Here is a 17,659-nt window from a genome sequence, read left to right as displayed (position 1 = left end):
TCTCTGGAGCTCGACCTCGCTCTGGACCTTGACGCCGACCTCGATCTCGACTTCGAACGCGACTTCTGTCTCGACTTCGAGCGTCTCGACGTCGACCTCGAAGATCTCCCAGTCTCTCTTCCCTTTACCTTCGCAAGAAGAAGTTTTGCTTCACGTTCACGTAACTCCTTAGGATTCATCTTGAAGCAGGATCGACAGTTTGTAACATCGTGGTCCGATCCAAGACACCATAGGCAATCGTTATGAGGATCGGTGATCGACATCATACGAGCGCAAGATCCACATTGCTTGAATCCGGTCTTCCTCGACGACATTCTCGACGAAGAAGGAGTAAACAAAGATGAAATAGTAATACTATAACAAGTAGAAGATACAAAGTATCGCAGAAGATCCCAGAAACCGTTAGCGTCGACGACGCGGAAAAAAGGGAACTGACGTCATCACGCCGACGTGGGCCTAATAAGGAGTCGGTGACATCAGACGGAGTCGCGCGCGATGCCGTGCTCCTGTGACGTCGTCCACGCCGGCGTGCTACGAAGAAAAATTCAGAATGTTGCTGACGCAAGGGGGATATTCACAAGGTGAGGAATCCACACGGCAGATGTATCTATCAGAATGAGTACATACAGAACACAATTTTAAATGGTTTGATGACTCATTATTCCTAAACATATATCAACTACAAAGACCCTGTGTTTTGAATGCACTGTATCATTTTCATAATGTCCCTGTAGGAACCTATCTTAGGCTCCTAAAGAGCAGTGTTCATTAATGCTGTTACCACCTATTACACCCATCCAAAACACAGGGCGTTTGTAGTTGATATATTTTTAGGAATAACAAGTCTTCGAACCGTTTTTAAATTTGTTCTGTAAGCACACACTTAACTCTGCACTTTGAGCGGGGACCGATGACTGTTGAGCTGATCCTTCCTTGCATGCGCACGATAAGGATTTCCCAATGCTCACTGGGATTATAGGTTTTCCTTACACAAGTTTTGGAGTGTTGGTGACGGACACTGGTGCTACTTGATTTGAATGTTTCACATGAGTAACTGCTTCTGTTTATTTTCCAGCATCTAGTGGACCCTACTACGGTGACAGGGCCACAAGAATAGCCATCTAGTATGGCTATTATATTATTTTTCTCACATTAGCAAAGTGACATATACATTTTGGCCCTAAGGAATGCCTTGAACTTTTTAAGTCCCGCTTAGGAGAAACATGTTGAGCATATAACATAGGATAATATCCATGATCCCTATTCAGCTTTTTAATCCTATCCAAAAGAGGCACCAGAATAAAAGATTATCTTTGCCCACCAAGAGATAGATTAATTCACATATTTTTTTCATCTACAATTGCACTCTGCCCCTCACTCCCTAACATCAATAGTGCTCATCTTTTTCTAAAATACCTCTGCTCCTACCCCTAGGGAGAGTTCTAGCCCACACTGGGTTCCTTGTGGTGCTCGTGTGAAGCATGAATCCTATGATGAATCATGTCACCTTTGGGTGAATGAGGGTTCTTGCCCTAACAGAGTAGGACTCCCTATCTTTCTTTCTCCTTTTTTTTACATCTACCTACGTACATAGTGCATGTATTTATTGTGTTGCCTAGTTTCATGCATGGGGGGTTTCCCATTATGAATTTAACTTCACACCTGAAACCTCCTCCTCCCATAATTCCCATCTATTTCTTACCATGCTCTATCTCAGCCCTCGTCACAGTTAATTTAGCTATGTGCACACTTGGCACGTCTCCTCTACAAACCGCCACATTAGGCACTGCTTCTCCACTAACCTCAACATTAGCCACAACTCCTTCAAGTATCTCCTAATAAGCCACAGCTCATCCACTAACCTCCACAGCAGCCATATATCTTCCAGGAAGGTTCACATGAAGCACCACTAGTATACTAACCTCCATAGCGGTTACACATATTCCAAGAGCTTCCACGTGAGGCAGTCATTTCCAACTATAGCCTTAGGTCTACTGCTTCCTGGTTTCCAGTTCTCTTATACACTTTCCTTATTTCAGTTATTACTGCAGCCTTTCTCTAGTTTTAGATTTTTTGAGCTCTACAAATCTCAAGGGACTTCTTCCCCTATACTCCAAATGCTTTTAATTCCATTCTACTGTAGCGCTCAGTCTTCCCTCTGTTCTACTACAGCTTCCTATCCTCTAACCTTTCTCTTTATTCTGACCCTTCTTTGCTCCTTATCTCTGCAGTTCTCATGATTTCAATCTCCGGTATGCTGCCCTCCCATCTCTAGCTCCCGATCTCCTACCTCTGGCCTTCTCCTTACCTGTACCCTTCTGTAGCTACTGACATCCCCAGCTTCTCGAGATCCTGTCGACTAATATCTGCCCATCCCTCGATCCCACCTTCCTTAGCCTTGTATCTCTTTAACACTCTGCAGTCTTTCAACACCTTGCCTCTGTCCATATCTTACTTTGGATCTCATATTTTTCTGGCTCCTGGGTAATGTACTTTTCTGTACTTCTTACTGCTATTAACCGTCAATCCACATGCCCCACCAGGTATTACCTCTGTTCCCTGAGCAGAGCTTCTCCATGCAACTTGTTCTCATTGCGCCATGTCTGCAGCTCGTTTTGCATGGCGTCCATATCCTCCTGGATGTAGTCCATGATTTTCCCCAGTGGGAGTGCACTGCGGCACAAAGTTTGGATGGAGGTGCGCAATTTCTCAATTTCCTTTGCCACCAGATCTTTCTCTTTCTTCCTTCCAGTTTCTGAGATGTGCAGCTTATCATGGCAAGAGAAAAGAAAAAGAGAGATAATTAGGAATGCGGCAAGGAAGAGTATTGGTCAATTACTAGTTATGTCATGAAACAAAAGCAACAGATTTGTAACCCTTTACAAGTGACCTCATGGCTGCTCAGCTGACACATGGTCAAATGGTTACCATGTCTACGGGACCAGTTCAAGTCTGAACCAGGTTGGCTATTTAGCAAAACTATTTGTTACATGTTTTTCTGAAGAAAATGAGTGAGTAATAAGAGTAATGAAAGTGTTTCCTTCATTTAAAGCACTATCAAAGTTCACTACATTTGGGCTGACACTGGGAAACTTTGACATCTCATCTCTACCCATGTACCTTATCTCGGCTCCTTGTATCGGACCTGTGCTTAAAGTCAGAAAGAAACCAGTTTCAGAATCTGGCTCTCACTCAACATCTCTATGTGACAATGAACTGATCAACATGGCTAAATGTATGGTGCCTGGAAACATAAGCATCTCCGAATAAGATGTACAAATAGCAGGATTCACCATCGGTGGGGTGCTTTCTCCAGCACAACTCCAAAGCAGAGCTTCTTGCAGAGCATTCCTCGCCCCATCATTGGAGTTACGAATAGTAAATCCTCTATGATTATTTAAAGATCTCGAGCCAGTCAGTCGCTGGCTTTCCAGATGACCACTGAAATGAGATTTTACACATTCTCAAAGTCTATAAGCTGCTGCCCATTTCCCCAGTGCAGACTGATTAATTGCCATAATCATACCTTGAAACCTATGCCATAAATGTAATGTTCTCCGTGGCCTCACCAGTACAGCTTTGATACTGGAGCCATGTTTTGGCTATTATGGGAACTGGATTTCTGCATAAAAGAACCTTCAATTCAATATAGCACACAGCTTAATCATCCCTGGTTGCTCTGCCATTAGGGGATCTGTCAGACACTGTTAGAATTTTCAAGAAATCTGTATTATCTTCAATGGAAATACAGCAACGCTTTCTCCAGCAATTTTACTTGAGAGGAGTCTTGCCCCTGGCCGCGGAAGATTTTTTTACTAATCCTCTGATCTCATTGAGATCATAGTTAAAATGAACTAGCCAATGCAAGACCTGGATCTCTGAACATGAGTGTGCATTTAGCGTCAACAGAGGTTCTAGCTGCCTGAAGCAGGTGGTAGTTAGGATGAAGAAACCAGGAATGGATATTAAAGTCCTTACCGTTGATTGCCCCATCTGTAATTACCGGTTTCTGGAGAATATTCTGTAAATGGCAGCCAACCTCTGCTCCAGATCTGTCCGAAGTGTTGTTTATTTCTGTTGTTACCCATTCTGGGTGTAGTTCCTGGTTTTGCAGAGAGACCACTGTAGCTAAATTTCACTCATGATAGTAGAAGTGTGGCTGGAACCTAGGGCCTAGATGTATCAAGCCTTTTGCGATTCGTTAAGGCCGAAATTCGAATTTCGGCCTTAACAAATCGCAAACGGACATTTTGCATCTTTTGGGATGTATGAGAAAGTAGCAAAATAAGGAATTGCAAAAAAAATTCGATTCCTTATTTTGCTTAAGCATTTAAGGAATCACAATTTTGCGATTCCTTAAATGCCATGTATGAAGCTTTTTCAAATTGCGAATTCTGGTTAAGAAATCGCAAAATAACACCAACTTGAGGTTGGTGTTAATTTGCGAATACCTTTCAAAATTCACAATTTAGCAATTTTGAAGGTGGCATGTGACACATATACATGCCAATAGGGCATGTATGTGCGCCATATGCACACACATGTAAGTTTCAGGGGTGCAGCAGGGTGTCCATGAGACACCCCTGCAACCTTGAAATAATTCTCAAATTGCGATTAGCAAATTGCGAATTCACAACTTGAGATTTTTTTCGCAATCATTCCTATGGGCCTCCTGGCCCATAGGAATGAATGGGAAATTATTCCTTATTTGCGAATTCGCAACTTGCGAATTCGCAAATAAAGAATAATAAGGAATCGCAAAAAAATAGCGATTTTAAACATACATCCCATTTTGCGATTTCTAAATAGCGATTCGATAAAAATCGCTATTAAGAAATCGCAAATAGGAACGATGATACATCTAGGCCCAAGTCTTTATTGTATCTGTTGGGATGTTTATTGTATTACCTATCTGGAGTATTGATACATGGGGTGCTGCTTTGGAGGTGAAGCTCCCAGTTTGTTTTTTATTTCATAGAAGGAATAACAAGTATTAGAGCGCTCAGTCCTCTCAGTGTCAAACATGAGTAGATGATCGGCACTATATGTATTCCGTATTGTTTGGTAGTTTTGGTTTCCTCTTATGAATGCAGGACTAGAAGTCTCAAGATGCACAGAAAAAAATGGACTTGGTGCTGAAACATCCCTCCGCCCCATTCATTGCAAGTATGACAGATATGAAGAGAAATAAAATGGTCACTTACCTGTAACTACTGTTATCCAGCAATAATATCGTTCATAGATTTACATGCTTGAATTATTTCCAATCGCCAAGCTGAGAATCCTCTGTAGTTAATGCTTACATAGCAGGGTAAAAATACACTTGATTAACATTGAAACAGCCATACACTACTTCTACGCATTGTTATGAGGCTAAAACTCTAGCCAATAAGGTGGAGCGAGAAAGTGTTCAACTGTGCTCCAAGCTGTTCAGATTTTCTACCACACATCAAGAGTGAGGGAAAGTTCTTGATAGCTGCAGCCAGAAATCTTTCACCTGAGTATTTGAGCCAGGAAGCCCTCTTCCACATGTTGAAGACACCTTCAAATGCATTTCTTTTTAAAGCCTGGAGTTACTGTGGCAAAAAGGTTTCTGCATTTACTGCCTTCACCATGGGTATAATCCTAAAACAAGTGATACCTGCCTTACATTTTTTACAAAGACAGTACATGAGCAGGGAAGACATCTAGCTCTATCATTTTGGAAGTATGTAACTGCTGTGTTCTGAACTTGCTTAACACCTTCAGCGCGGCGCGAATTTTCGCGCTGTGCTGAAGGTTCTAAAAAACGGGTGTGGTCATGACGGAACGGTTCCGTCATCAGCACAGCTCAACCGACGCTGATGACGGAACCGTTCCGTCATAAGCATCGAAGGGGTTAAGTCACATTCAATTGGCAAAGCAGGATACAGGTTACGACCACACCGTAGGACAGGCTTCACAGGGGCTTCTATGACCACAGATTTGAGACTGGTGGAAAGCAAAGGGAGAATGAGCATAGTTTGCTAAGCTGGGAAAAAGTTACTCTCTAAAAAAGTGGCAGATCTATACTGAAAGGGACAAATATTGATCACCATAATAACCCAGTTTCTTCATTTTAGCAGAGAGAGCAAGTCAGTGAACGAGCAGGTTTGGCATAGGATGCGACGTTAACAGGAAGAATCCCCAAAAACATAAATGTTAATTCTGCGGAGTTGTAGGAAATTATAATGCATTTGGGTCTCTACCTTCTTCCAAGGTTTCTCAAAGCTACTCCACCTGGCTTTTGTCCTGTGGCCACTTAATGCTTATTTAGGTGTCGATGATATAGGATTGAACGCTAACCTGATTTACCCAGAAGATATTAAAAAGGGGTTGAGGTAAAAATTAAAGAGGGCAGGGGAAAGGGAGTGTGGACCTTGTGGCTTATGAGATCTGACTCTTAATAATGGGCCTATGTCTTCATCTCGCTAAAAGTTAGAAATCTGGGCATTTAAACTGACCGAAAACTCTCTGTCTGGGTGCCAACCACGTTTTTTATTTCAGATTAAGATTTTGAAAGCGATGTGGCGTTTCATCTGCACACAACTGTTATACATGTGCTTGTTAAATTACACCTAGAGTGTGAAAATGTGATTACCTGGCCACATTTGAAATAAGTGGTGAAATGGTTCTGCAAGACTGATATCTCGATTGCTCCAAAGAGATCATATTTCCTCAATTCTTTCAGCAAAAGAGTTATTTTCACATCCATTACCTTTAACCATTAAGCCATGAAGGAAAATTCCGCCGATGTGTTGGCTTCCAAATTTCAGTGGCTTATCTATCACTGGGCTGTAAGATCTGCGAAAATTGCATTACTTTATATTCCCCAAAACCAGCTAGGCATTTATGGTGATGAAGGCATTTCTTAAAAGGGGGTGGTGATGAACAGAGTGTCTGAATTAAGCAGACCACTCTTACCCAGTCCAAAGATCAGGGCTTGATCCATCACCGTTATTTAGCTCACTGCCCCATCCCAGCTCAGAACCTGGCTATATGCAAATTAGTCTGTCCCTGGCCCAGTGCATCATGGGAACAGGGCAGACCAAACTACCAAGCCAATTCTTCACCAGAAAGGAGACAAGCTACCGGGGACCGGTTTCTGGCATTTCAGCCTCGTCGGCCCGGCTTGCTTGAATCCTGATGGAGCAGTGAGCAAGGGACTCATGTCTGAGTATACCCTACCACACCTATAGTGGCCAAAAACGATTCAGAAAAGGGGGTGGTGATGAACAGAGTGTCTGAATTAAGCAGACCACTCTTACCCAGTCCAAAGATCAGGGCTTGATCCATCACCGTTATTTAGCTCACTGCCCCATCCCAGCTCAGAACCTGGCTATATGCAAATTAGTCTGTCCCTGGCCCAGTGCATCATGGGAACAGGGCAGACCAAACTACCAAGCCAATTCTTCACCAGAAAGGAGACAAGCTACCGGGGACCGGTTTCTGGCATTTCAGCCTCGTCGGCCCGGCTTGCTTGAATCCTGATGGAGCAGTGAGCAAGGGACTCATGTCTGAGTATACCCTACCACACCTATAGTGGCCAAAAACGATTCAGAAAAGGGGGTGGTGATGAACAGAGTGTCTGAATTAAGCAGACCACTCTTACCCAGTCCAAAGATCAGGGCTTGATCCATCACCGTTCTTTAGCTCACTGCCCCATCCCAGCTCAGAACCTGGCTATATGCAAATTAGTCTGTCCCTGGCCCAGTGCATCATGGGAATAGGGCAGACCAAACTACCAAGCCAATTCTTCACCAGAAAGGAGACAAGCTACCGGGGACCGGTTTCTGGCATTTCAGCCCCGGAAGCTTGTTTCCTTTCCAGTAAAGAATTGGCTTGGTAGTTTGGTCTGCCCTGTTCCCATGATGCACTGGGCCAGGGTCAGACTAATTTGCATGTAGCCAGGTTCTGAGCTGGGATGGTGCAGTGAGCTAAAAAACGGTGATGGATCAAGCCCTGATCTTTTGACTGGGTAGGAGTGTTCTGCTTAATTCAGATACTCTGTCCATCACCACCCCCTTTATGAATCGTTTTGGCCACCACAAGTGTGGAAGGGTATGCTCAGATGTGAGTCCCTTGCTCACTGCACCATCAGGATTCAAGCAAGCCGGGCCGAAGACGGCTGTAATGCCAGAAACCGGTCCCCGGAAGCTTGTTTCCTTTCCAGTAAAGAATTGGCTTGGTAGTTTGGTCTGCCCTGTTCCCATGATGCACTGGGCCAGGGTCAGACTAATTTGCATGTAACCAGGTTCTGAGCTGGGATGGTGCAGTGAGCTAACAAACGGTGATGGATCAAGCCCTGATCTTTTGACTGGGTAGGAGTGTTCTGCTTAATTCAGATACTCTGTCCATCACCACCCCCTTTATGAATCGTTTTGGCCACCACAAGTGTGGAAGGGTATGCTCAGATGTGAGTCCCTTGCTCACTGCACCATCAGGATTCAAGCAAGCCGGGCCGAAGACGGCTGTAATGCCAGAAACCGGTCCCCGGAAGCTTGTTTCCTTTCCAGTAAAGAATTGGCTTGGTAGTTTGGTCTGCCCTGTTCCCATGATGCACTGGGCCAGGGTCAGACTAATTTGCATGTAGTCAGGTTCTGAGCTGGGATGGTGCAGTGAGCTAAAAAACGGTGATGGATCAAGCCCTGATCTTTTGACTGGGTAGGAGTGTTCTGCTTAATTCAGATACTCTGTCCATCACCACCCCCTTTATAATTCATTTTGGCTACCACAAGTGTGGAAGGGTATGCTCAGATGTGAATCCCTTGCTCACTGCACCATCAGGATTCAAGCAAGCCGGGCCGAAGACGGCTGTAATGCCAGAAACCGGTCCCCGGAAGCTTGTTTCCTTTCCAGTAAAGAATTGGCTTGGTAGTTTGGTCTGCCCTGTTCCCATGATGCACTGGGCCAGGGTCAGACTAATTTGCATGTAGCCAGGTTCTGAGCTGGGATGGTGCAGTGAGCTAAAAAACGGTGATGGATCAAGCCCTGATCTTTTGACTGGGTAGGAGTGTTCTGCTTAATTCAGATACTCTGTCCATCACCACCCCCTTTATGAATCGTTTTGGCCACCACAAGTGTGGAAGGGTATGCTCAGATGTGAGTCCCTTGCTCACTGCACCATCAGGATTCAAGCAAGCCGGGCCGAAGATGGCTGTAATGCCAGAAACCGGTCCCCGGAAGCTTGTTTCCTTTCCAGTAAAGAATTGGCTTGGTAGTTTGGTCTGCCCTGTTCCCATGATGCACTGGGCCAGGGTCAGACTAATTTGCATGTAGCCAGGTTCTGAGCTGGGATGGTGCAGTGAGCTAAAAAACGGTGATGGATCAAGCCCTGATCTTTTGACTGGGTAGGAGTGTTCTGCTTAATTCAGATACTCTGTCCATCACCACCCCCTTTATGAATCGTTTTGGCCACCACAAGTGTGGAAGGGTATGCTCAGATGTGAGTCCCTTGCTCACTGCACCATCAGGATTCAAGCAAGCCGGGCCCAAGACGGCTGTAATGCCAGAAACCGGTCCCCGGAAGCTTGTTTCCTTTCCAGTAAAGAATTGGCTTGGTAGTTTGGTCTGCCCTGTTCCCATGATGCACTGGGCCAGGGTCAGACTAATTTGCATGTAGCCAGGTTCTGAGCTGGGATGGTGCAGTGAGCTAAAAAACGGTGATGGATCAAGCCCTGATCTTTTGACTGGGTAGGAGTGTTCTGCTTAATTCAGATACTCTGTCCATCACCACCCCCTTTATGAATCGTTTTGGCCACCACAAGTGTGGAAGGGTATGCTCAGATGTGAGTCCCTTGCTCACTGCACCATCAGGATTCAAGCAAGCCGGGCCGAAGACGGCTGTAATGCCAGAAACCGGTCCCCGGAAGCTTGTTTCCTTTCCAGTAAAGAATTGGCTTGGTAGTTTGGTCTGCCCTGTTCCCATGATGCACTGGGCCAGGGTCAGACTAATTTGCATGTAGCCAGGTTCTGAGCTGGGATGGTGCAGTGAGCTAAAAAACGGTGATGGATCAAGCCCTGATCTTTTGACTGGGTAGGAGTGTTCTGCTTAATTCAGATACTCTGTCCATCACCACCCCCTTTATGGAAGGCATTTCTTGGCCACTGCCAGGATTGGTATTCCCCTTGCTCTTAGGTTGCACTCTGAAAACTCTAACAATAGGTTAAGAAGGCTTTCAAATCCCTGGCTAATAACTCTTTCATTTATTTTAACTCAGGAGCTTTACTCTCTATAGTTGTGTTCACCTGCTATAGAACCAAGAAGATTTTGTGTTAATTGCCCTCAATTATTAAGTTAGCCTAACATCCAATCCTTACACAGCACAAACTGAACACTTTTTGGAGGGATAAATGCTTAATTCCCCCTATATCTAGGTAGCTCTGGCTAACCATCACAGAATCTGGATTAAGCTACTAAAACGAAGACAGTCTTTGTTGGAAAACAACGTAGGAAATTAGATTGTGGCAATATTCTGGTGTATGACCTGTGAAATGAATAGGTTGCTAGACCTTAAAAAAAATTAAGCACGTTTTCCCACACAAATCAAGGTAGATCAGACATCATCGGCATGATAAGTATACGCCACATGTAGTCATTCAACGTAGCGATCACATCAAACTCCTAACCCTGCAGGCAGTACCGCCAAAGCAATGCATCCGACAGAATATCTGTTTGCGGCAGCAAGTTAAACATGTGCTCCGTCTTCACAATTGGGTACAAATCTTCCTCTTATCCAAAACTAAGGCAGAAACAACTGAACAAGGCTCACAGTCCTAACATCGGTAATACAGGAATGAAACACACCCCCTACACCTCTTTAAACACTCCAAAAGCTAGCCCCCCTACTAACTTCAGGATACTGCATGAGCCATACTTCTTTAGCCAAATGATAAACTCTTCCATCTGTAGCACTCAATGGCCTCACTGACGTTTTAGTGCTAGTTAAAGCAGGCTTGCGGAGGGTACCTCTCTCTTAGAGCTCTCCCTTGGCATCAGGGAGATCAGGACATTCCCAGCCTTGTGGAATGCACCCAGCGTCCGGTGTTTCAGACTGCACAAGAGTGAGTTTGCCTTTCTCTTATACACAGAGTAAGCTTTAGTTCTGGTGCTTTATACTGTGTTATCCTGCTCTCCAATCGCTTCCGGGTGTGATACCCCTCAGTAAGCCCCATCTGCCTTGAAGCGAGTATGGCAGATTGAAATAAAGAGGATGAATGTCACTAGCCAATTATTCAGGCAAGACAAGCGGAAGTCCCGGTGGTTTATGTGCACGGATTTTCCGAAGTCCTTAACTAAAGATTTGCACCCTGTAAACTAATGCAGAATGCCCGAGAAAATTCAGCTTGCTTTCTATCAACCATTTTCACGGTTTACTATTGATCCAGGGAAGTAACACAACTCTCTATTGTCCCTGATCCTCTCGAGGTCTCCTCCTCTCTAAGCAAACGTTCACAAAGTCAGGAGTTGTTCTAAGGAAAGGAAATACAAAATATCTTGGTACGGGAAGGACTGGGGCCCACCAACAAACATTGTGTCCCAGAAAGAAGACATCTGGTGCTGGCTGCTGGGACACGACAGGGTCAGACGCTAAGAAAACAAATTCAGGAAGTATCGCATGCGGCTCAAAGACACAGTGCCCTTTATGCAGAGCTTGACAAAAATCCTAACACAGCAGCTCATCAAGCCAGCACAGCCCTCCATACATCAGCCAGCACGGCATCCCTGTCCCAGCGCATGACACTGTATATTATTGCAAGGCGATTTCTTCTGGCTGTCCCAGCCTTCTCTGCGTGCAGCGCAGATCTGCAGCATTCCTACACAGCTCCAGGAGGTAACTCGAGCACAGCCCAAAACACAGCTCCTGATTGGTGCTCCACAGAGCGATCCCAGAGAGTAGTTTTAAAGCACTGCTCCAAAGAGTAGCTTCAAAGCACTTCTCTAGAGAGAAGCTTCAAAGCACAGCTCCAGAGAGTAGTTTCAAAGCACAGCTCCATGGAGTAGATTCAAAGTACATCTACACAGAGTGGTTCAAAGCACAGTCCAATAGAGAAGCTTCAAAGCAGAGCACCAGAGAGTACTTTCAAAGCATAGCTTCAAAGCACTGCTCCAGAGAGTAGTTTCAAAGCACAGCTGCATAGAGTAGCTTCAAAGCATAGTTTCAAAGCACTGCTCTAGAGAGTAGCTTCAAAGCACTTTTCCAGAGTAGCTTCAAAGCACAGCTCCAGAGAGTAGTTTCAAAGCACAGCTACATTGAGTAGCTTCAAAGCATAGCTTCAAAGCACTGCTCTAGAGAGTAGCTTCAAAGCACTTCTCCAGGGAGTAGCTTCAAAACACTTCTCCAGAGAGTAGCTTCAAAGCACTTCTCCAGAGAGTAGCTTCAAAGCACTGCTCCAGAGAGTAGATTCAAAGAACGTCTACACAGAGTGGATTCAAAGGATAGTCCAATAGAGAAACTTCAAAGCACAGCACCATTGTTTTTTCAAAGCAGAGCACCAGAGAGTACTTTCAAAGAATAGCTTCATAGCACTGATCCACAGAGTAGCTTCAAAGAACTTCTCCAGAGTGCAGCTTCAAAGCACAGCTCCAGGGAGTAGTTTCAAAGCACAGCTCCATGGAGTAGTTTCAAAGCATAGCTTCAAAGCACTGCTCTAGAGATTAACTTCAAACCACTTCTCCAGAGATTATCTTCATAGCACAGCTCCAGAGAGTAGCTTCAAAGCACAGCTCCATGGAGTAGTTTCAAAGAGCACAGCTTCAAAGCACTGCTCTAGAGATTAACTTCAAACCACTTCTCCAGAGATTATCTTCATAGCACAGCTCCAGAGAGTAGCTTCAAAGCACAGCTCCATGGAGTAGTTTCGAAGAGCACAGCTTCAAAGCACTGCTCTAGAGATGAACTTCAAACCACTTCTCCAGAGATTATCTTCATAGCACAGCTCCAGAGAGTAGCTTCAAAGCACAGCTCCATGGAGTAGTTTCAAAGCACTGCCCTAGAGAGTAGCTTCAAAGCACAGCTCCATGGAGTAGTTTCGAAGAGCACAGCTTCAAAGCACTGCTCTAGAGATGAACTTCAAACCACTTCTCCAGAGATTATCTTCATAGCACAGCTCCATGGAGTAGTTTCAAAGCACAGCTCCATGGAGTAGTTTCAAAGCGTAGCTTCAAACCACTGCTCTAGAGAGTAGCTTCAAAGCACAGCTCCATGGAGTAGTTTTGAAGAGCACAGCTTCAAAGCACTGCTCTAGAGATGAACTTCAAACCACTTCTCCAGAGATTATCTTCATAGCACAGCTCCATGGAGTAGTTTCAAAGCACAGCTCCATGGAGTAGTTTCAAAGAGCACAGCTTCAAAGCACTGCTCTAGAGATTAACTTCAAACCACTTCTCCAGAGATTATCTTCATAGCACAGCTCCATGGAGTAGTTTCAAAGCACAGCTCCATGGAGTAGTTTCAAAGAGCACAGCTTCAAAGCACTGCTCTAGAGATGAACTTCAAACCACTTCTCCAGAGATTATCTTCATAGCACAGCTCCATGGAGTAGTTTCAAAGCACAGCTCCATGGAGTAGTTTCAAAGCGTAGCTTCAAACCACTGCTCTAGAGAGTAGCTTCAAAGCACAGCTCCATGGAGTAGTTTTGAAGAGCACAGCTTCAAAGCACTGTTCTAGAGATGAACTTCAAACCACTTCTCCAGAGATTATCTTCATAGCACAGCTCCATGGAGTAGTTTCAAAGCACAGCTCCATGGAGTAGTTTCAAAGAGCACAGCTTCAAAGCACTGCTCTAGAGATTAACTTCAAACCACTTCTCCAGAGATTATCTTCATAGCACAGCTCCATGGAGTAGTTTCAAAGCACAGCTCCATGGAGTAGTTTCAAAGAGCACAGCTTCAAAGCACTGCTCTAGAGATGAACTTCAAACCACTTCTCCAGAGATTATCTTCATAGCACAGCTCCATGGAGTAGTTTCAAAGCACAGCTCCATGGAGTAGTTTCAAAGCGTAGCTTCAAACCACTGCTCTAGAGAGTAGCTTCAAAGCACAGCTCCATGGAGTAGTTTTGAAGAGCACAGCTTCAAAGCACTGCTCTAGAGATGAACTTCAAACCACTTCTCCAGAGATTATCTTCATAGCACAGCTCCATGGAGTAGTTTCAAAGCACAGCTCCATGGAGTAGTTTCAAAGAGCACAGCTTCAAAGCACTGCTCTAGAGATGAACTTCAAACCACTTCTCCAGAGATTATCTTCATAGCACAGCTCCATGGAGTAGTTTCAAAGCACAGCTCCATGGAGTAGTTTCAAAGAGCACAGCTTCAAAGCACTGCTCTAGAGATGAACTTCAAACCACTTCTCCAGAGATCATCTTCATAGCACAGCTCCAGAGAGTAGCTTCAAAGCACAGCTCCGTGGAGTAGTTTCAAAGCACAGCTTTAAAACACTGCTCCAAAGAGTAGCTTCAAAGCACTTCTCCAGAGAGTAGCTTCAAAGCACAGCTCCGTGGAGTAGTTTCAAAGCACAGCTCCATGGAGTAGTTTCAAAGAGCACAGCTTCAAAGCACTGCTCTAGAGATGAACTTCAAACCACTTCTCCAGAGATTATCTTCATAGCACAGCTCCAGAGAGTAGCTTCAAAGCACAGCTCCGTGGAGTAGTTTCAAAGCACAGCTCCATGGAGTATTTCAAAGAGCACAGCTTCAAAGCACTGGTCCAGAGAGACATGCTTCCAATGCTTTAATGCACACTGCAACAACAAACGCGTGTACAGTGCAAAGGGCGAATTTCTTGCTGCTGTTCCTGAAATGTATTCCACAGAGTAGCTTCAACGCACAGCTTTTTAGTGTTAAACACACCTATCAACCAGGTGGCTGTCAAATGAGGGTGAGGGGACGAGGGCCGATGCTTAAGAGGGTTGGCACGTTTAGGCGACCGGTGAAATATCATTTTTGGCGGGCGATACTGGTCAGCAAAGAAGGCAGCTTACTGGACGTCCATGGGGGCAGGTTGCGTATTTGGAGGGTCTGTATTACTGCAGGAGGTTGATAGCCGCCAAATGCGGGCGAGGGGAGGAGTAAGGTTCAACCCACAGCCCGACCGTTCTGAGCACAGCTGCAGCCGGTGGCACAGGAACACAGCTGCAGCCGGTGGCGCAGGCGCACAGCGCGAGCGCGCAGTTCGAAGACCTGCCGAAAGCGTTCTCCGGGGCAAAGCTCGATGCCATTCGCAACCAAGACTTTGTGAAGTAGTTCCAGGCCCCTAAAATGACACAGAGGTTGTGGCCGATTACTCTTTTTCTGGGTCAAGCCCTGCCTGACACACACTGAGCCAGGTCTCGCCAATAAATCCCACACTTACGCAATAACTAGGCACGTCAGCAGCTCGTAAAAACCAATGGGTTACCGTACATGCGTTCTAATACACACTTCACACTAACATATCGGGAATGGTATTTCTGGTGTTTTCTCTACTGCAAACTGAGATACATTAAAACAGCGCCACAAACGCACAATGAAGGCCTGGAACATCAAAAGAGGCACCAGTGCCACCTACCGGTACTCCGAGGAAATGCGCCTTTGGCACCTTATCTGTGGTGCTGGCAAATAAGCGTAGCTATCAATACATGCATACATGCCATTAGACCCAATTAAGGCATGAGACTCCCTATTTCTGAAGCCAATAATGGCTTTATTTTGTCTGTCTCCCGCCTGATATTGCCTCTGCTTCAATTGAGGTCAGTGGGATGAAGTACATTCTCCCGATTTTTTATTTTTAAATCTTTTACTTTCCTCTTCTTAAAATGTTGGCATATATGCCACTCATATGAACCTCAAATCTGACGTTTGTACACAGAAGATGGGACATTAGAGACAATAGTTCACACCTACTATTTTAACAACTTAATAAAACATTATTCACGTCAACCTGAAACAAACCCTGATGACAATCAACACAAACTATTTAAGAGCATAAACCTGCACATTCTGACCTTAAATCTTTGAAATAATACATTTGTCCAAAACAGGAAATTTTTAAGCTAATGTATTTCTTCCAAACCTGTTGACACCCCCAAGACTCAAGGGATTACATCTTTTGACTGTCAAAAAGGAGAAATATATATATCCATGTCGTTCCTCTGCTTTGCCAGGGACATTTTATGACCCCTGCCCAGGAGCTAAAAAACAAGGGCCTTGTGTATCATGGTTCATTCCCTCGAGGACTTCAATATGTGCTTCTTTGCACGAGGTCGCCATTTGCTCTTTAATGCACATGTAAACTTTGTAGCACTCCTCGAGTCCTCTTCTAGGACAATCCCCTTTTTGGGAAGTCATTCACCTGGCTGTCTTCACCTTGTGCTTATCCTTCTGGTGAAGGGACTTCGAGAACCCGATGCAATATTCCAGAATAGAAACCCGCACATACAGTGTTCCGCGGTCCCCGTACATGCATTTATTTGAAGGCTTTGTAAAGCACCGTGCCTTATCTTTCAGGTCCAGAGCAACAGCAGTCTCCATTTCTGTATCTTCTGCCTCCTTTACATTTTTAATATATTTAACATTAAAAAACTGAAAACGAACTACAAGCAAATGATTCCACAAAAGTACAAATCCAGACAGTACAACATGGAAGGTTGTCTGAAGAGATCTTGTCAGAATAACAACGCTTTGAAATATTTTATGAATTAATGAAGGGAATGGTGCAGGATCTGCCAAACCAACCAATGAGCATGAGAAACCACTGCTGCCAGTGAAGGACAGCCGTGATTTTGAGACTTCTATGAGAGACATGGAGGCAGAGCGCATGCACAAGGACACTCGGGGTGATATGTTTCTATAATACCTAATTTTATACAGAGGTTAATACCAGTGGTTTTGCAATTTCTTAGTAATATAGATATCAGACAATACTAATATACAACTTAAATGTCCTCAATTTGTTTGGGAAAACCGAAAGACCGAGTTCGTCTATTCCATGTTACTAAGGCAAGGTAGAGCTTTATGGCATTTGTGTGGGGTGGTACCTTATGTACACTTGTTCCTAATGTCATGGGTACCCAACAGACTGATAGAAGAGCAGGGATCAAGGATCCCCATGTCTATTTTGCGATTAAGCTCTCAGCCACATTCTAGATTAATTATAGATGGGTATTGTATTCTGGGAGGTGGTGTTAAGCCAACTATTTATTCATTTATTTATTTGCATAGTTTTATATAGCGCTGGCCAGACCCGTAGGTATCAGAGCGCTTTACACGAGGTGAACATTAAAAACAGAGTTACATAGTTACATCAGTTACAGAGCATATCATAACACATGAAGTCCATGGAGCATAGAAAGGCAGTGAGTGAGAATCAGGAGGCTGGAAAGTAGATCATGTCTGGTAGACCGGCTATGGAAGACAGGATTATAGTGGACACCAAAGACAAAATGGATTAAAGCGTCAACAAACCGGATGGGGTCAAGTAAAAACAAGCATCCAGTGGAGACAATAAGTGCCACTAAACCTTCTATACCTCGGACTAGGATGAACAATTCTATGTTCCCACATGATATCAATTTAATTATCTTTGTGAGCTTTTCATCGAAGGAGAAACCTTTTTCTTGAGAAACAGCTGGCTGCGTGGATTCATTCACAGGTGTGACTGCAAG

General features: G+C 44.5%; 1 protein-coding gene across 5 annotated transcripts in view; it reads right to left on the bottom strand.

The window, feature by feature from the left end:
- The window catches only part of TRAF3IP1 (TRAF3 interacting protein 1), a 337,634-nt gene that overhangs the window by 8,045 nt on the left and 311,930 nt on the right, over positions 1-17,659 (bottom strand). For all 5 annotated transcript variants that reach the window (XM_078681404.1, XM_078681405.1, XM_078681406.1 and 2 more), the window contains one exon: positions 2,551-2,768. In XM_078681404.1, coding sequence (XP_078537530.1) covers positions 2,551-2,768 — 218 coding nt within the window. The remainder of the gene's footprint in view (positions 1-2,550; positions 2,769-17,659) is intronic.

Source organism: Lissotriton helveticus, chromosome 3_1 (genome assembly GCF_964261635.1).
Source record: "Lissotriton helveticus chromosome 3_1, aLisHel1.1, whole genome shotgun sequence".
Lineage (NCBI taxonomy): Eukaryota > Metazoa > Chordata > Amphibia > Caudata > Salamandridae > Lissotriton > Lissotriton helveticus.
Note: the sequence above shows the minus strand (reverse complement) of the source record. Positions and strands in the feature narration are given on the sequence as shown.